This window comes from Anarhichas minor, unplaced genomic scaffold (assembly GCF_050575085.1).
Source record: "Anarhichas minor isolate MPS153535 unplaced genomic scaffold, ASM5057508v1 ptg000021l, whole genome shotgun sequence".
Lineage (NCBI taxonomy): Eukaryota > Metazoa > Chordata > Actinopteri > Perciformes > Anarhichadidae > Anarhichas > Anarhichas minor.
The window spans coordinates 9,798,183-9,818,872 of NW_027466467.1; the positions used below are offsets into that span (position 1 = coordinate 9,798,183).

At 42.6% G+C, this 20,690-nt stretch overlaps 1 protein-coding gene across 5 annotated transcripts in view; it reads right to left on the minus strand.

Moving 5' to 3' along the window:
• Nucleotides 1–20,690, minus strand: part of chchd6b (coiled-coil-helix-coiled-coil-helix domain containing 6b) — a 46,103-nt gene that overhangs the window by 17,341 nt on the left and 8,072 nt on the right. For all 5 annotated transcript variants that reach the window (XM_076096228.1, XM_076096229.1, XM_076096227.1 and 2 more), the window contains 2 exons: nt 12,752–12,835; nt 6,772–6,842 (listed from right to left, as the gene is read on the minus strand). In XM_076096228.1, coding sequence (XP_075952343.1) covers nt 6,772–6,842; nt 12,752–12,835 — 155 coding nt within the window. The remainder of the gene's footprint in view (nt 1–6,771; nt 6,843–12,751; nt 12,836–20,690) is intronic.

Consider the following 20,690-nt stretch of genomic DNA (forward strand, 5'->3'; position numbering starts at 1 on the left):
GAAGGGCAGAGCGACAGGATTAAATAAATCACTGGCAGAGAGAATATTCATGAATAGAGAAGTGAATGCAACCTGAGAGAGAGAGAGAGAGAGAGAGAGAGAGAGAGAGAGAGAGAGAGAGAGAGAGAGAGAGAGAGAGAGAGAGAGAGAGAGAGACGTGACAGCAACTTATTCAATGATAAATAACCGTTGCAGCTCGCAAGCGTAGACAAACAGGAACCCATGGCAACCATCACAATCTGCATTTTACCGTTGCCCCGCCCCTCTGTGCTCAGGAGGACAGTTGAATATTGGTGCACATTGCGTAACGTTTGGCCAACAGATCATGTAGTTGGGACTCTGACGAGGTGTTATCGTGGTCTGTATAATTCACTAGCTGACGTTAATAAGAGCAACAAACACAGTTTCAATCATATTAAAGCAAGCTGGACACTTCTGAGGTGTGTTGGCTGGAGCTATCATTAAAATACTTCATTATTATGATGAATATGAGTTTGAAAACAGAGGATTTGCCACGGTCAGCTCTTGAGGACAAAGAATTTGTATTGTTGCACTAAATAAATGGAGACGGGAGTTGTTGTGTTGGTCACTTTAAAATCCGTTGGCAAGAGTTTCAATGACATGATTACAATTCTACGACCGGCTGATGTTTGCCTGCACTGTGACAGCTGGTCGGCATTCTGAACCACTCGCTAAGAGTAGGAGATAACCGCAACAATAGCCCAAAGGTATTAACTCCAGCTCAAATAGGAAAGAAAAAAAACGATTCTCAATTCAACAAGAGAAACTTTCTGATACCAGGAGTGTTTTAATAATGGAATCTGAAGCAGAAAATTGCCTCCGCTAATCTCCACCAACTGCTTCGTTTGACTGAAATTAAAGGTGAGCTCTTATTAGAAACAACATTAGCCGCCCCAGCTAGTTTGATAGCCAACTTTTGCAGGGAGAAGAAGCAAAACAATGCTGTCATTTCTTTCTGCCTGTGAGGTTTTGCATAAATACGTGCACGAGTCGGGGCAGAAAGATTAGGTTAAAATTCTATTTCATTATTTTTTATTTTGTCTCACCTTGGCAGTGTGTGGTTTTCATGAAGAGAGCTCAAGTTGTGAGTTGCTGCAAAGCGTGACATTAGGGAATAAAGCAATAAGAAGGAAAAGGAGAAATCGTACGGGTGTAGCGTTTTATTATTCTCTCTGTGTCTTAGTGTGTGTGTGTGTGTGTGGTGTGAACAGTTATTAATGCATGATGACAAGGATTTGGGTCCTTTTAAAGCAGCAGCCATGGCATTGTACTTTTGGATTTCATGTCATTACCGGGGTGAGATCAAGAAGAATAACAGAGCATGCATCGGCTATTGTTAGAGGCTTTGTAAAGCTTTTATGATGCTACCACAAGGATAACATCCATAACATCACATTTCAACTGGCAGAACTCTTACTGTCACGATCACAGCCAATGAGAACTACAGATGGATCATAAAGCCCGTTAAAGGTCCGTCTGAGGACTGACGGAACTCAGAAGATTATTTTGGTCGTCCTAATAATCACTTATCATACCTTCAGGGATCCAACATACTAAATCATAAGCTCATAATCTGGCAACACCCTAAAAGACCCTCACAAAGGGAAATCTTAAATCCACCAAAACGCGTACGTCTCAAATAGGAACAGCAATCAAAAACAACTACAAGCCGCGAGCTGACGACAGACAGAACTCTGTGCGTATCTGCTGACAGCTGAAGTGCTGAAGGGAGATAGGAACGTAGGAACGTATAGAACAATTGTCTCTCTGTTAGCCCAGCTGATTGATCCCCACCAAACTCACTTTGCGGGAGTATAGGGAGGAAGCGATGGGAGGGGATAAGGAGAGTGTTCCATTAAAACAGGTGACACGCGGGAACAAGATAAGGGGCACATGTGCACGTGTGTTACATCTCACCGCTGATAGCTTTTCAATCAGCAGACCTCACGGTTGGACGAATCACTCGAGTTGCGGGCGATGTGGGGTGAGACGCACTCTCTGGAGCGTTTTGTTGCCACCACCTTCCATCGCTAGCCTTTTCTATCATCAACTAGTTCAACTCCGGTTTTGTGTCTTTTATTTTGAAAGCCCTTTTCTTTTAATAACAACTTCAGTTATTAGTAATCTCTTACTCTGGCTCTCAGCAAGGAAACTGTATTATGTACAACCTGCTGCATGTCACACTGCTCGGCTCAGTGAGTGTTAGGTATTCTGCTGTATTTCAAATGTGCTGTCCCTTTGTGTTACTATATATGAGAGGTCCTGTTATTCTTGTCCTCTGTGCCAATATGTATCTATTATTACATTGATAATGCTCTAAAGCTTGCATTTAGCATCTTAAAAGGTGGTATGAACGCAATGTCCACGGTTTGATTCCCATGCTTCCCGTCTCTAAACTGTGACGGGATGAAAATCTGTTAATTGATGCAGCAGTGAAAATTGTAACATGTGAATTTACACTTGCTTGTCTTCTCACATATATCTACTGTAACTGCACAGAACAACTCTGAGCTGTCTGTGGTTCTTTTGCAGGATTGTTTGTGTGTGTAGGTGTTTCTATATATATATATATATATATATATATATATATATATATATATATATATATATATATATACTGTACAGAGGCAGTCAAAGAGAGGCAGTGTGAGTGTGTAAGTGACTGCAGCCTTCTGTCTTAATGCTAAATCTTTGCTGCACCACACAGTGCAGACAGGTCTTGTCTCTTGTAATGACTCGGAGTCTTCTACCTTGTGGGCCACAGAGATCCTTACAGTTCGCTACCTGTCTGTTTCACTAATTGGACACGCTACACACACACACACACACACATACAGAATAAAGTAGATATCACAAACCCACATGAAAGAAGGCTTTTAACCACAAACTGTCAGCAGTTTCTTCACGGTGAATCCTCACAGACACATCCACCTGAGGTTCCCTTAGGTTCTGTCTTTGCTAACACTTTGAGGGTAACAAGTTTTTTTTAAGAGGATTAATGTATTTTTTAGATTCTAAGGTAAGCTAAGCTGTAATGTTGTGGGTCTCTTGGGTGAGGTGTTTTTGTGGAATCTGGGTAGTCTGATACCCCGAGGCAAGGCTAATGGATAAACCTTTCTAAAATGCCCCCATGCAGTTGGGCAAGGAAAGTAGAAAATAGCACTAAATAACATTTTACCGCTCAGCGTGTCCCCACTCGAGGATAATGTTCGAGAGAGTGTGACCTGTCCAGGGTAGGAAAAGGGAGGCAATAACCCGAGAGGCTTCCTTCCACCCTGCAATCAACACAGTGCCCTCCTCAGGTGTGAGAGGCAGCTTTTAGCTTCAACTTTTGCACTCAAACTATTCGGAAGCGGTTCGGAATCACAGCTAGGAATTAGCGGGCAAAGTGGGACCACCGCAACTGTCAATATACAAGTGGAAATGACTAGAAGGAGTTTGTGACGGTGGTGTCCCTGATTGAAAAGCGATGTACCTGAAAGACGCTTCTAGGGAAACTGGGAATTGGCAGCAGCTATAAATGCTGTGATACATTGCATTGAATAATTGTTGTGCAACTCTGTGTATTATATATGTGTCCCTATCAAATAAACAATAAATGATGAAATACATGTCTACCTCTGATTTTCCTCGTGGTGAATCTGCTGACCTTAACCACTGCATACAGAAACCCACCCATCCCCTCCCCCACCACTGAATAATGTGCTGTGGCTGAGTCTGATCTCAAAAACAATCTATTTCATTTCATTCCTTAAAATATGCATATTCTATTTCTTTCTTTCAGCATTTCACTCTTAAATGATCTCTTCATAATTACAGGATTATAGAGTCCGGACTTTTTCACTCCTTATTTAGGAACCCATCATTCTGCTGTTGTTATTAATTCAACCAAACTAGAGGAAGAAGAGGGAAGAATAACGAGTCACCTGCCTTTGAAATCACTACTCTTCATTCTCATACCTACAGAAGATATGAAGACAGAAGAGGATAGAAGTTCCTAGAAAAAGATGCTGAGGACAATAAATAAAAGAGAAAAATACAAGCGCGGGCAGAGGAAGAACAACTGTGAGTGAGATCGAAAAAATATTGTATAATTAAGAAAATGAGACGATAAGAGAGAGATTCACAAGTGGAGACAGAGAGGAATACAAAGACAGAAGAAAAAGACATAGTCTGTTGGACTGTGTTCTCCCCCCCCCTACAGCGGTGGGTAAATAGAATAATTACGGAGTGGTCAGTGTAGTGTGAAATGACAGCGTGACCACGGCACAATGAAACGCTGCCCAAATGCTGACAGAACATGACGAGCACGTGGCTGCTTGAATACAAAGTGTGCCTGCGTGTGTGGCAGAGATAGAAAAACGGAAAAAAGGGGGAGAGGAGTGTTGTGCGTGCGCAAAAATAATGAGCGGCACATTGTGGCAGGACAAAATGTGCTTCTTTTGGCAAACTCGTGCAGAACTGATCTTCTAACCTCTTCCATGCAGCGATGGACAATAGCAAAATCCTAGCGAATGTAATCATTTGGACAAAATTCGGGACTTGAATTGCATGCTGTTAAATTCAACGGACCAGGTGGAAGGAGACGGCGGGATGAGGTCACTGCCCATCATACAATGCAAAGCGAGCAAAAAGCACCAAGCGTCTGTTTCCTCTGGCTGCTTCCAGGAAAGCACGAGTCTGCGCGCTGCTACAGTACAATACTGACGTACGAGTAACATTCACACATTTACTCCTAGGACAGCTTTGTTTGGTATACTTCCTTTGTATGCGAGTTTAAATAATAAAGTGAGGGATGCCATGCGACTTAAGTGAGGAACAGAATGTTGCTTTTTCAAGGTACAGCGCCTTAACAAAGCCTAATAATGCAAAGTAACAAACTCATGCTGCACAACTGTGAAGTGACACTATACTGCTGACTTTCTTTCATTTCCCACCTTGTGTGCAGAGAGTTTGTTGAGAAAGAATTTCGGCCTCTGTGCTGCTATCTTTTCAGATACTGCTATTACAATATCAATGCAAAACTTTCTAATTAACCCCAATATGAAATTATTACTGTTGAGCAGGGAGATTGTTCACTTTCCTGTCGTGTTTTTTATGTTCCTGGTGAATCTCATTAGACTTGGATACATACTACGCTGCTGGCAGCAGAGGGGGAAATAGCTAACTACAATAACTGTGCAACTTTTACAGGTTTTTGAACTGAAATTCAGGTTTTAATAGTTAGCGGTAGGGTAAAAAAACAAAAACAAAGGCTTTATGTGTTAATGGGAACTAAAAGGTGAGGAATGAGCATGTGAGTATCACATGAAAAAAGAGATAGATCTGAATTAATCAGCCATCTTTCATCATTTTTGCAATAATCATTGTCAAGAGGGAAAATGAATGGCTTTCTGACTAAATTGGATTCACAGAGACTCCTCTGCTCTGTCGCCTTCCTAAAAAGAGGTAAGAATGGCTGTTAAAGAGGGGCGTAAATTGGCAAGGCCCTCATGCTCCGGCAGCGCCAGTGTGGCGGCGATTCACTAATAAATGACTCTGACACGCTTTTTGACAGCAGGCAGGTGAAGTCTGAAGAGGAGCACTGCTGCCATTTAAAAAGGCCAAGTCGTCCATAATCTATCGCCATGATGACCAAGCTGCTGGTGGCGACAGGACACACGAGAATATTGACACGCATCATTGTAGAAAATAATAAGAAAGGCGGGGATGTTAATATCATAATACACATTGGAGAGTGGGGAGAGATACCCAACATGCCACCACAGTGTATATACATGTAAATACTGCGCTCATTACAACAGAGAACGCATATTCCAAAGCAGCGAATCGGCTTCACACAACTCAAGTCGTCTCTCCGAGCACTAGAGAGAATACAATGAAACGACCAAGACAATGATACTCTGGTATATTTCAGTTCTCTTTGCTGTGTCTAATTAAAAAAAAGAGCATAAAATAGATAAAGAAAGCAGAAGACTTAACAGAACTAACATAAGCAGCAATTGTTAATGCTCTGTTTTATCCATTAGGCTATTATAGTGCCATTCTCAGAAATGATGCCAAAACAAAAAAACATGTTAAAATGGGTCAAAATCGATCTAATATCTTCTATTATCTGAGAAGATAATTGGTATACTTGGAGAGACCACCGAACAGAAGCAGGTGAAATAGATGAAAGTATATAAATAAATAATTATCGCCTGAATATCTAGGTCGTTTTGTTATAATATGCATGTTATGACAAAATCACATGATGAAAACTTAAAAATATGTTTATCACATTGTTTGAAATACTTGACTCAATAAATCAAAATCCTACATTTTTAAAAGTGTATATTTTCTCAAGTATTAAAAGTGAGCAGTGACGGATGTCAGAAGTATTTAACTTGTCTAGTGAGCCCGGATACAATGATGTGAGAATTGTGTTACAATATTATTACACGAGAGACGAGAAGTGATAATTGTGTGGACATCCTGCTCGTCAGGGTTGGTCTCTCTCTGTCCTCCACTGTGCCGAGGTTTGCTGTGCTTTTTTTTCTCCTAATTTCTCATACGATGTCTGCCTTGAATTTAGATGTGCACGGTTAGCACTAATATGTTATTTACAGGCACATTCAATCATTCAACTGCTTAAGCCTATGATAGGCTCGTAAAAAGCATACTGAGGCAGTAAGCAGCAACAACGTAATGAGTACACTGAACGGTTCATTCCACAGAAAATGGTGTTGCAAAGTAATTCACAGTATTTACCGGATGTGGGCCTCCGCTTTAGCTGCTGCCTCGTTGTACTGCTCTGCCGTCTGCTTGTAGTTGTCAAGGTTCTGGAGGCAAAGAGACAAAGAGACAAAGAGACAAAGGTGAAAATCCATTCAGTGGTATTATACAGCTCTGAAGAAGTTGCACTTCACTTTACATTTATAACATCAAGTGGGTTTTGATTAGGGCTTTAACATTATCAACTTATTACATCACATCATTGCAAAACATACAAAAACACTATTGTCTAAGTGCTCAAATCAAGTCCCCTGAATTAGAGCTCAACGACTTGCATTATCTAGTTACCATCACCACACTGTTACAGCTTCAATTCAAGCTCCAACAAGCCAACAGTGATGAGAAATAAAGCATAAAGCACCACGCCAAATGTCACATTTGTTAAAATAGTGACCTTTGAGTGTTACAGCGCTGCGTACAAATCTGAATGCTGATAGCATGTTGGTACTCTATCACGTTTTATTTCATTCAAGAACAAGCAATCGCTGCACAGGTGGCCAGAGGGCGAGGTCACATAGCGCACGCCTCTACAACAGTAATCAGTGGTCACGGGGTTAACTATCCTGCATCGACCAGGAAGTACAGAGCTGCACTGACTAGGAAGACATCAAGAGTATCAGTAGTCTGAAATGCCCCCAAACACCAGTCGAATCTCTCTCTCTCTCTCTCTCTCCACCCTCTCATACACACTCACTGCGCAGTAATCACCATTTTAAACCAATAACCACAGCGCTCACGCTTTTACTTAATTATTCCCTATATTCCCAACAGATGAGGTGATAGGAGAGGAAGATAATTGAAGTGACTGAGCAGGGAAAGAGATGGGATCAAACACAAACCCTCCTCCACAATCCCTGGCCCCTCCACTCCTCCGGTGCCCCCGAGTCATTTTCATATCTCATTATTTCACGCTGATCCGCAGACATGCTTCTCCTGTCTGGTGTTGGAAAAGACTCAAGTAATGTCGTAGCCATGTCTTTTTCCTTAATCCTATCTGCTACGATGCACTACAATGTAATAATCTGCGCCTCGATCCTTTTCTTTCCTCTTCTTTAAAGAGAAGACAGTGAAGTATAAGTCATGAGTCTGGTATGAAGGAGGAGACCCAATCAGCGCTGCGGTATCCGCCCAGTTCAGTTCAATGTCAGTCATCCCAGAAACCGCTGCAGTCGACTGAAGAAATACGGCAAAATGAAGAGTTGCTTCTGTGAGAGGACTTAGAAAAACTCATCCATACTTTGCCATGTTTGTGGCTTTGGTGAAGGAAGATGACATCGCCATTCTTACTGCTGCCTAAAATGTTCTGACTGGTTCGGAAACAGACATTTTAGCACCTATTAGAATGACTGAAAATAAATTCAGCCATCTGAAACCAGTAGATTAGAAAATAAATATATAAATGTGTCCAATTACAGTTTAAATTTCTTATGTCTTCTGAATTTGTGTCCCGTTTTGGTTGTCGTGATAATTCACAATTCCATACATCGCTAGGTATAAGATTTGTATCCCTGCCAGCTGCGTTTTATTGGATTTTCCAGGACAGGACTCAGGATTTCACTCCTCTTGCTGTTAAGTCTCCCAATTGCAGAAATGTGGTCTAGGTTTAAATACCACACCTTGACTGCAGCTCCGAAGAGATGAAGCACACTTCATCCAGTCATCGTGTACCTTTGGAATAAAAGACAGTTCCAGACCTCAGAACCCCTGCGCCGCTGGTTTATTAATCTACTAAGCATTAGACAAAAAAATACCTTTGAAATCAAGTCGTGGATTTATAGACATTAAAGAGAGAGTAGGTCTCTCTTCCTGCTGAAGAAGAGCTAATACAGGACGGACTCCCTGGGAGTTTGGAGTAAGAAGTTAGCCACATTTTTGCGTCTTAGCCTTTAGCCTCAGGTCGAGGGCTCAGTGGGTACACTCAACAGAGGAAAGCTGAGCTGAAACTTGAAAGTCTGTTTGCCTTGTGGGACATCCAGTGTTGGAGCAAAGTCTCCACAGGGGCTTAAACCCATGAGTGCCTGAGATTATGCAGGACACAGAGAGTAGGGCACCAGCAAGAAGATGGTTTAAAGGTAAAGTGAACTTCTCCCTGATGAGACCACGGCTCTATGTTGTGGGTTTGGTGGGATCAGGCAGTAGCTAATGTAGTGCCTCCCACTAGAGGATAAACATTTAGCAACGTTAGCATGGTGGGAAGCCAATGAGGAATCTTCTTCCAAGGCCAAGAGAGCGCTAGCTAGAGGAGGGAATGTAGTAAACGGAGAATTGGGTGATTGAAAGTGTAAAAATCTTTAAAAAACAACGACAACCAAACTAATTTTAAATAACATCTGGTTTTAACAGCACGAATCGCAGCTTCAGTATAAAAAAAATGCCTAAAACAGATGAAATCGGAAAATACACATTCATTGATTTATATATATGGTCATATCTTAGGTAACGGATGCGCTACTCCATCCTCTATGTTTACGCAGCTCTCATCCATAATAAACTATAAAATCATAGAATTCCTTTAATGTAATCCAATGCATTGGTAACTAAATATTTAACTGGGAATATTGCCACGACTGCTTGAAATCAGTGCTTTGCAAATATCAAATGTTCCCCTCATCACCTGGTTTGGTAAAACATGGCCACATATCGTTAAATATTGTCTGTGCCATGAGTCCAACATTAGAAAGCAAGCTTGTAAATCATGTGTTCTGGAGAGATTCTCAGGAATCTCTTCTAAATGACAACCAATCGTGTCTCCTCTCAAACAAACATACAAACGCACACTTACAGTCAAACAACTCTATTCTTTTATCCGTGGTCAGTTGGATCGTTATGGGAGGGATGTTGTAGCAGAAGTTAGTGATACAACTACATTGTCTCTGATCTTGGCATTACAACAGAGTAATATGGGTAAATTGAGGAGACATGAGTTGTAAATGTAGTGTTTGGACGACAGCTTACCCAGTGGAAATGTTGGGGGGTGTTGTTGTTTTTGTGTCTGTTGACAGAACAGACCCAGAGCAAGAGCCCCAGCTCAGCTCTCATGACGCCGGAGAAGTGGCAGCACTATCACTGGCACACATGCTCTGAGCTCTTCCCAGTCGTTTTGCACCCATGGGGACAAAAGCCCGATGTGGAGAGACAGAAAGGGAGGGGTGATAACCCTCAATGGGGGGGAAGCAAGGTTTTTGGGGGTGTTGGAAAAGACTCATGGCGGGGATTAGTGCGGGTGCATGCATGCTGCGGGTGTGTGTAAGCTTGCATACATGCAGGTGTGTGACTAAATCTGTGTTTGTATATGAATGCTCGTGTTCAGATGATCCTTGTATGCACACTCTTCCAGCAGGTGTGGATTGAGATGGGCTGATCTCAGGATTTTGAGGGAGGGGTGGTTTTTACGCTCCGCGCTTGGACGAAGGCGGATTAATTTCTTCCTTTTTTCTTTGGGAGGCAGCAGTCGACTAGGGGGACGGGGATTAAAAAGAGGTGAATTTTAAACTGAGACTTGTTTACAGAGTCACAGGGTACGTTGCCACAGGGAGACGGATATACTCCACCTGTACACTGGGAAGAGATTAGGGAGGCATCCACAAATAAATAGGGTGGAAAGGATTGGGAGTGAGGAGAAGTTGAGGATGCACTGGTATGTTTGGGAGGGAGGGGCGGGGGGATGTTTGAGACTGGGGATGTCTTTTAGTGTGCGAACCTGCATATGTGTGGAAGAGGGGAAATGCAAAGTTGTGCTGTGGATTGGCCTCTCGATCACAATTACTTCTGAAGTGACAGCATACACACAAACCTGTCACAATAAACACACACAAACCTGTCACAATAAACACACACAAACCTGTCACAATAAACACACATACACGCATTTGTGTCAGTAGTGGATTCTAACAACGTCCACAGCCTTTGGACAAACACAACAGTCTGTTATCGTCATTCAGCCCTTAAGCAAACTGGACACCAGAGCGTATTTGTGTGTTTTCATACAGGTAATCAACCACACACACGCACACACACACACACACACACACACACACTCTATCTATTAGCCTGTTAGAAGAGGCTGCTGCTCAGCCCAAGTAAAATGTTGATTCAGGGGAAGATCACACAGCAATTACCAGAGGATTCTCCTTCTAATCTCGCTGCTCTTGCCTTTGGCTTAAATCTCTGCCTCAGATCATCAACACATCAACGCAATTGCATGCGGATGAGTGTCTGCTTGTGCACGTGTGCTTTTATGTGCCAAAACAACACAGCGGTAGGAACGAGCTCCGACCTGCGAGATTCTCCGAGAATAAAAGCACAGACTGATATTCAAATGCAGACAACGGCGTTCAACACCGTTAAATCTTTTGGCGTGCAATATTGGAACACAGATCCGTCTTTCACATGCTTGGATCATAATGTATGTGAAAAGTGAGACAGATTACTGCTTCAAATTGTGACTGACGCAGGTCATATACATAAATGCGAAACACAATGCAACGTTTAAGTGGCCATTTATTTCAGCCCAAACTAGTATTTGCCACAGGTATGAGGGAGTGAAAGGAAAGGAAAAATAGGCCGGGGTAAAGGAAAAAAGTGGGCATGAAAGGAGGCCTGGATGAATGGAGTGCGAGATTGGAAAATGAAGGAAGAGAAGGAGGGAGATGGACGCCGGCTCAGGATAGACTGTTTAATGCACAGTCCATATAGCCTCTTTATCTATCGCTCTCAGTCCCTCTCTTTCTCACTCCCTCATCCGCATGCAGGTCAGCTGCGAGCAAGTGAGGGGTGGAGAAAAAAAAAAAAAAAAAAAAAAGGCGATAGAAAAAGGCGATGTGTGCAGGGGCCCTTCCATTTAACTCGGCTATGTAAAAGGTTTTCTCAGAGGCCTAAAGGAGGCGAGTGCCAGGGACTAGATAAGGTCCCCCCGTCTGCCTGATGGGGCCCCGCCGGATGGAGGGAGACGGGGAGAGGGATGGAGGGGGGGGGGGGGGGGTCAAGTCCCAAAGAGTGTCTACTGAATACTGGAGGGAGAGAGACACACAGGATGGGGATTAAAGGATGAGGGAGGAAGGAGAGTGTACGTGTGTACATGTCCTCCTTTTTGCCTTCCTGTATATGCAGTTTTCAGTTATTATGTATCCTTAATAACATCCAGTACATCTTACTTTCTTTGGTCATTTGTATTAGTCTGAGAGTTTCCTTCCTTTCTTTACTTCACTCTGTAATTTCCCTCTCCCGCCTCTTGTCCTTTCCGTCCACTCCTAAAAGCATAATGCACTTTTTCCTGTCCTAAAAATCACACACCAATACCAACCTCGCTTCTCTCAAAGTCAAGCCACATTCATCAAACCGCTGTGCTTGTGGCTTTTTACAGGGCGCAAAAATATCAACCACACATTAGCGCTTAAATGGAAGGAACACAGGTCATAATTTCTTAAAAGCACCCAACGGTTCCTGGCTAAAGGACACAGTGATGAGAAAAGCACAGTACATTTGATTAGACAACGCTGTGAAACCTCTCGAGTGCTCACAACACTGAGTCGTGACTCACATCTGCCTGCTGAAACTTTCAATTCATTTACATTTCGACATTGGTATGTGGGCTCCACATTTCCAAGAGTGTCTTGTTTCTCAACAAGATTTTACTCCCCAAGGAGAGTGAGCAATACGTCACGTCAAGACGAGTTGTGATATTCCCGATGTGTGAAGACTTCTTTTCAGTGAGAGCCTACAGGATGTTTGTATCTGGTGTGGGAGGTCTCCTGTTAAGCACGTCAACATGAGGGCTAAAAGGGCTCGCATCATGCTCTCTGAACCCCCCCCCGACAAGAAAAAGAATGATTTGATCAAACGGATCAAAAGGAAGGCAGTGAATGCAATGCAACTAATGGACACACAAGAAAAAGCCTTTCCGATGAGTTCTGGCCCTTTCCTTTTAATAATATACGTGTTTATGAGATATTCTTACCTTTTTCTCCAGTATTTCCAGCTGCTCTTTATAGAAGCTGGATATGCTGGCCAGTTCCTTCTCTTTGCTCCTCAGCTGTTTTGCCTGAGAAAGGGAGAAGAGAATAGAAGAAGAGAAGATAAATAAAAAAACAGCTGTTGTAGAGGTTGTTTATATTGACACATGACACTTTACTGCACTAATATGAATTGTTTAGGCATGTGTGCAAATATGAAATTCTGACTGCCGGGCAAAAAAAAGGTCGGAAAGGAAAAATCAATCTAGGTAGTAATTAAAAAAAACATTTGACATACAGTAGCTAAGTGGCTAGATTTAGTGAAAGGAATGGCCTAAAACATCACATCCACTTCTTAGCTTACGAGCATGACACACACATGAGACACCAGTGGAGGTAAATGCTGAAGGGAGAAGAAATGATGCAACCTGTTGCTCTCACTGCACAACAGACTGAGAAAACATGAGAAATGAGGAAAATCGGTTGAATACACATCCCACCTATAAACTATAACTCAAAGTATCAATCAACTCTACTTTATGTTCTATTTAACGAACTTCATCAGCAGATGCACTACCACTTATGTAGATAACAGTACAGACATGTACCACATTTTTACCAAATGCAAGCTAAGCTGTTACACACAACATAAACTAGTTTCTTCTGAAAACAGATTAATGGCACAGATGTTTGAGGAGGACGCGGTAAAAAGGATCATATCCTTCCACAGAGTGTAGTTAAAGCATCAAATTGCAGGTTCATGTTTTTCAAAGCATTATAAATCTATGTGGAGCTTCACATATGTTACCTCATACACCCACTACTCTCTGGATATATCACATATCTATGATGCTCGATGGAAATATATAATAATATGTTAAGTACAACACACCTGCACCACAAAGTACAACACAATAAAAATGTCTGTTCAATAGCAGGTCCAGAACTTACAAAACTAATCAGGTGGCGTGTGACTGACACTGCGGAGGCGGGGCCTGACATGGCGATGCCGGCGTTAGGATGAGGCGAAAGGCTTTAACATGCCCGCTGAGCCAAGCTTTGAATGGCAGCAAGATGGCAGACTTGCTGTAGGAAGACCCACAGTTTTGGGTCGTGGAGCAGCAGCATGCAAGCAGAGGGAGATAGGAGGCGGACGTCAAAAAGATGCACTGTGAAGACAAGTTGCCAGCTTCAGAAAGTGTTTGCAATTTTCATTGAAAGATTCATTTTTTTGAGGAAGTAACATGAGTTACGCAATGTGGACACCTTATTGTAACGACACGAGGCTTCGCAGTGTGTCAATATCATCGATCACTCGTTCTGATAAAAGTGGAATGAAAAGGAATTCCTTTATGGGGATTATTTATCAAAATAACACCATAAACAGAATTGGAACAAGAGTAATAAGGAGCGATTGCAGGGCTGTAAAAAGAAAATAACACAGATATAGTCAAAGGAGATGGGCGTGATCGTATGTACGGTACGGTACTGCACATGTTAACTCTCAACAGAGAAGACAAAGAAGCGAGATGGCTCACTTTTTAGCTTCTTCCATCATCAGTCAGAAGTTGATGATGAATCTGCTTCTTTCTCACCTCTGTAGAGAGTCGCACAACGCTAATCAGGCAGGTGCTCGGGGAAAAGTGTAACGTTAGCCAGAGCTATGAAAATATCAGCATTTTGGCAATATTTTACACAATACAAATCCCACCATCTAAAAAGGCGAGGTGTTTGTACCACAATGGTATCTGAAAGGTATTCAGTATCGGCCCGATACGCAAGTTTAGGTATCAGAACATCTGGAGCTATGATCCTTCACCAGGCAATGAACTCAATGTCTTTTACTGTGCACTAATCCATCACTCCATCTCTTTCCAGATTATTCAATCTGAATATAACTTTCCTCTTGGAACATAAAAGCAATGCTCAAACATGTTGCATGGTCAGTCACAGAGTGATGGGGATATGAGGCAGTGTCTTTACATGAAAACATAATATCAAATCTATTTTCCAGAGACATACCACATACTGTATGTCTAAATCGACTCACTCAAAACTGAATTGAACTGATGCACAAAATTCCCCGCGGCTTGGTATTGGATCTTCGTGCATGCGTCGGACGTTTGGTCATGCTGTGGAGAGTATGCAGCGGTTCAACAGCTGTACAATGGGAATCACATACGGGGGGCCAAATGCACAAAAGGATAGGCCACATGTGCATGGTGTACACAGGAAGGTTGAATTATCTCTATTGAAAGGATTATCAATAGTGACCACACACTGCTTCTGAATAAGGGTGATGAGTGAAACAGGGCTGCAGCAGTGTGAACACTAAATGGTGCACCAACACAATGAAGCGGGCTGAGAGTGAGGCAGAAAAAGGCAGCAATGGGGCGGAGATTTATGTAGGATGGAAATAGTGTGTATTACACACACACACACACACACATAGTATGCCGTGTTATGCCATGGTGTAATGTTGACAGATTACTACACCCGAGTTGTGCATTAGTGAGTGTGATATAGATCAGATGGAGCAATGCCTTCTTCTTCTCTGGATGATCTACTCATCTTCTGTGCTCTCTGCTGCTATGGGGAATACAGGAGTGCAGACTCGCACAGTTACGCACGGACTGACATTACATTCATGGTGTTCCAATCTCATCTTATCCGAACTTAACAGGCACATGCATTCACAAAGAGCACATCTGCAAATCCTTATACTAGGCTCACTGCACGTTTTCTTTCTGCAGCCGGCTGTTTGATGCTTAAGGGCTGTGTGTGTGTGTGTGTGTGTGTGTGTGTGTGTGTGTGTGTAAAATCACCTCTGCTAGCAGCACAGATGATGTGTAATTTTCTAGCTGAATACCTCCCAAAGTGTTGTTGTGTGGAATGGTGGCGGCGGCACACTCATAGCCTCGCTTTCATGCACAATAAAAACATGACATTTGAATAGAGAAGAGAGAGAGAGAGAGAGTGAAAGAGAGATAGAAAGGTAAAAAAACAAGGTAAAACAAAAGGAGGCACCAGCAATGGCAGTGTTGCTTACCCAGGCATCCAAATCTGCTGGCTAGGAGGGAGAGAAGGAGCAGGGGTTAGTAAGACGGTGGACGGCGTGAGAGAGGCACAGGGTTGGACAAGATCATGGAGACAACGAGAGGATAAAAGGCAGGTATGAGGAGGAAAGTGAAGTAAAGATATAATTAGAAACAGTCGGGAATAAGGCGGATAATGAGAGAACGTGCATCAGAGAGAAAGATGTAACAGCAGAAATATGTGATGAAGGGAACGAGGTTAATACAGCCGTCAAAGACTAATCAACACCATTATGTACAAGTCATACTGTAACCAAGTAACTTCTCTAAGGTAGTGAAACAACACATGGAATTCTCCTCATTAATCATTACGTTGGGCTCCTGGCGGCACAGGCAGGGAAATCTTTAAACACATCTTTTAAATGAGTAACCGATAGAACCAGCGTTGGTTGCTTGTATAATGTATGCATTGTCCAATTGGCTGAAAATCTACTGATGAAAAATCACAGAGCGATTACCTATTATTATTATTATTATTATTATTACCGTTTCAGGATATACAACTCATAAGTCTCACGACAGTTGGCGCTTGTATGTCAAAAACATCAAATGTAAGTATTGCGTTCATAAAAATCCAGACACGCAATGAAAACCCAATAATTATATATTGTCGTCAATTATCAGCTTGCACATTAATGTTTAAAAGGCAATTATGTCATAAATATGTGGCTTTATTGACTATTACAACGGCTCTTAGCAGGCCAGTCAGAAAGCAACCGTTTTTTATGATAATTGACAGCCCTGCTGTTTGTGTACCAGTCTTAAATGCATGATGATACTATCATGTATATAAATAAGATACATATTTGATATTCAGATATGGCTTTTCTATTACTGTTATTTCCTTGTACTTTTTTTCGTCATATCTCAATAATGTTACATATATCTCATGACATAGCATGTTTTCTGGTAATTCAATGAATAAATAGTCGATATGAAATCACCACATCTGATTTAACCACACTATGGGGTATTCCCATGAGCAGAATTATCATCAATTCAGATTTTCTGAGAAAGTTGAGGTAGTATGTGCTCGTTATTATTCATTTAGATTCGACTATATGTTCCAACACTTTGGTTGTGTGTGACCAAACTCATGTTGAGTTCAAGTATATAACGCAGACAAACAGCACACTGTATTTGGGTGTGTCTGGCCCTTGCCCACTCAAACCAAGTGCTCCCAGTCCGGCATTAGAAACAGAACAGAAAGGGATAGATTAGAGCGGTGGGTGGCTCTAATGTTGCCATGCCTCATAAAAACACCATTCAGTTAAATGAGGTGAACTCACAAAGCCGGTTGCTGCAGAATGTGTGTGTGCGTGTGTGTGTGTGTGTGTTGGGTAATCTGCGTAACGGATACAACCGATGCCATCTGTTTAACCTCCATGCTCTTTGGTGGCAGGCCCTAAACTGAATGCGTGTGTGTGTGTGTGTGTGAGAGAGAGAGAGTGTGTATGTGGAACCCCACAGAGTGCTCACAGGAGTGTGGAGGTCCCATTTCCATAGATGATAGACTTCTGAAAGGAGGTGAAGGCGCTTGTTGTGTTACGGATGCAGACAAACACACACCCAAGTAGTTTGGTGCGGTCCATGGGCCATAACGGACAAAGGCGTTTCAGGTACATCCACTCATTGTTTTTTTTGCAGCTCTGGGGCTCTCTAGTGATTACCAGTCAGCAGCCTCAGTCTGCACATTAAAAGTCTGGATCAACTGAGCCAGCAAAACACCACCAGGAAAGTTCTCCAAATAGACCGAGGCCGATATATTCCCCTGTATTTCTACCAAGATAAAGCTCAAACATGGAGCGTTAATGCATTATTATACCAAGTTAATTGTGATCCTTTAGTAAACATAAATAAGACCACAGACTAAGTGGCTTGTAGGTGCCGTGGATGTATTATACTGCTGTGAAACTTACATGGATAGTGGACCCAGCTGAATACTATATATCATATATATATCATTCATTTATGTTAACAATAACAATCTTCACAATTACCACTCTTCCCTCCGACTAAAGCAGAACATTTCTGTAACTAAACGAAACCGACAACTGACATCGACGCTCACTTCCTGCCGTGATGAGTCAGCCGTAAAGAGATAAGAAAGGAGCCAAGGTTTGAACTTCGCTCTAAAGCTCTTCTTTTTCTTCATTATTTTAAATCACCAATGTGAACAACTGATTGTGACTCTGTGAACTCCGTCCAGGAAATACTGTCTGAAGATATGCGCCACTATACATATAAGGAGGACCCTTCTAACCTCACTGATTTAATGGATCTCAAAACATTTCATTATCTACGCTCACCTGAATCATGTTTCCTGTGGTTGTACCACAGGGGTCACCAGATGCACCAGCTTCACAACGCTTCATGCTTGATTTAGACTCCAAACCCCAACGGTCTGCCAACAGTGTGTGTGAGTACGTGTGTACGTGTGTAGTGTGTGTAGTGTGTGTAGTGTGGGGGTTAAACGCAAAAAGTGACAGAGCTGTGACACGATGAGACCTTTTGGTCTCTAACACCATCTCACATGGTGAGATACGCTTCCTTGGAAATCAATTATGCAAATACTGAATTATGCAAATAGGGCATTTGAATAAATCTGTGTGTTTGGAAGGAAAAGATTTTGGTGTGGTTTTCTACTTGGAGAGAGAGTGAGAGTGAGGATCAGGCTGGAGAATGTCACTGGCAGACACAGTTTGTGCAGTCACACTCCTGATTTGGCTTTTTAATTAGGAAGAAAGAGAGAAAGGCAGAGATACAGACAAAGAGAAGAAAATAAGAGCTAAATCACTGACAGGTCTCTTCCTGTCATATCTCTGTGGAAATACGCACGGTAAGCACATTCATCATGTGTGATGACCGAGTGCTTTCACTGCAGCTCTAGTTTGGTCCATGCTGATCCATAGTAAACCTCCAGAGTGGTTCTGTAGATTTGCCGTAGACACTCAGTACGTACAGGGAGTGTCGGAGACAGGAAGTCGGGATGTACAGGAATCACCAGCAGCATGCGAGGCGAGTCGTTGTACTGAACAATCTTAGCGGGAGAAAGCCTGGCAGTCAACTTTTCGGCACATAAACTCAAACTGCACAGCCTCCGTCAGAGCAAGACAGCGGTCCAAATACACATCCACGACTCATCACACCTGTGGGTGATATGCACACCTGCATGCACCCACAGAAACACACACGCATGAGCATGCACACAGTACAGTGGAGATACCAGAGGGACGGAGTGGTTAGTCTAGCTGTTTGCTCATTAAATGTGTGTTCTCGTCGCATCGGGGGAGGTTAAATGAATTAACACTTCATCATCAGCCCGCTTTCACACCACAGACAGACAGATAGAGAACGGGAGGGAGGGGGAGAGATAGAGATAGAGAGAGATCATGTTCTCATCTTGACCACCTGTACAGTTTCGCGACAGCTGTCCTTGGCATTGGATTTTCTTTTGACTGGATTTTGCTTGAAATCTTCTAATTGAAAGAAAACAACATTTTTTTTCCCCAACAAAACAATATCGAGAAAGATTGCAGCGATTATTTGAACGCACTGCTCCAACCAGCAGAAACACAGTCTCATTAATGAACATGTTTGAGTCTTCCGTGTACCAATACTGGGCAACAGTAAAACACGTTTAAAACACAAGTTATATATACATACATATATATATCACAAGTAAAATGTTCAGTTTGAAAACAAGCTTTCCTTACATAACACTGTTGTGTCTCGAGGTAACATGAGATATGATTCAATGTGGAAAAAAACGATGTTCAGAATTTATAATCGTGTCCGCTGCCTTTTTTCCTTGACTGTGATAAATGCAACTTAACCTGCCTAACTGCTCAGAGGACACGAAATCTTCAGTTCAGACACCTTTGACTCGTACTTTGATTGTTCCAGCATGAATCCTTATATTCCTATACGAGAACAAGCATCATGGGAAACACCACGCTGTCTCTGGATAATAAGTCGTGTCCAGCTGTCTCATTACATCCCGACTGCTCTCTGATGGGAGGAGGTATTCCACTCCTACTCATTTGTCCTTTGAACCGACAGGATTTGTGCTCCCCCCTCCCCTCCCTCCTCCTCTCCCTCCTCCCCCCCTCACTCGCTGCTCTACACCGATCAAAATCTCCTCAGTTGGTGAACGCTCTGCTCGTCAGCAATTACCGTCGCTCGAGAACGATGGAGGAGTCCTGTGCGGGTGTGCATGTGTGTGTGAGTGTGTGTGTGTGTGTGTGTGAGTGAGTGCACAAAGGGCTTAGCTGCTTTAACATGCAGAAAAGATGTCAAGTCTGTGATTACACTCGCTGATAACAAGTGGTTTAGCTGTGTGTGAATGTGTGTCTGAATTGCTGTTGTATTTTACATCTATGAGAAAATAAATTATACCTGTGAGTTTATATCCGAGTGTGTGTGCACACATATACTTACCTTCACAGTGTGTCACACTCAAAAAGCCATCGTTATGGTAAAGACCCACTTGGCGTCAACATAACTCTTTCTCTCACTCCACTGCCATCGCTTTCTCTTTCTCTATTTAATGATCCAGCTTTCTCCTCTTCTCTGGATCCTTGCACCCGTTCGCTTCTCCCTCTCCCACCCCGTCTTTGGCTAACAAGCAGCGTTAGCCATCTAGCCGGCTGGCTGTCGGAGTCAGACATCTGAATATATTACTAAACCACACTCCGAGTCTCTGCTCTCCGCCTCTCAGCTCCTACAGCCCATCCCTGTCCGTGTTTCTCTCTCTCTCTCTGAGCTCCCCGGCCTAATGCTGGCTGCCCTAGCCGCTGACTACTACTGTAATATCGTACATTTCTCTCAACAGATATCCTGAGTGTGT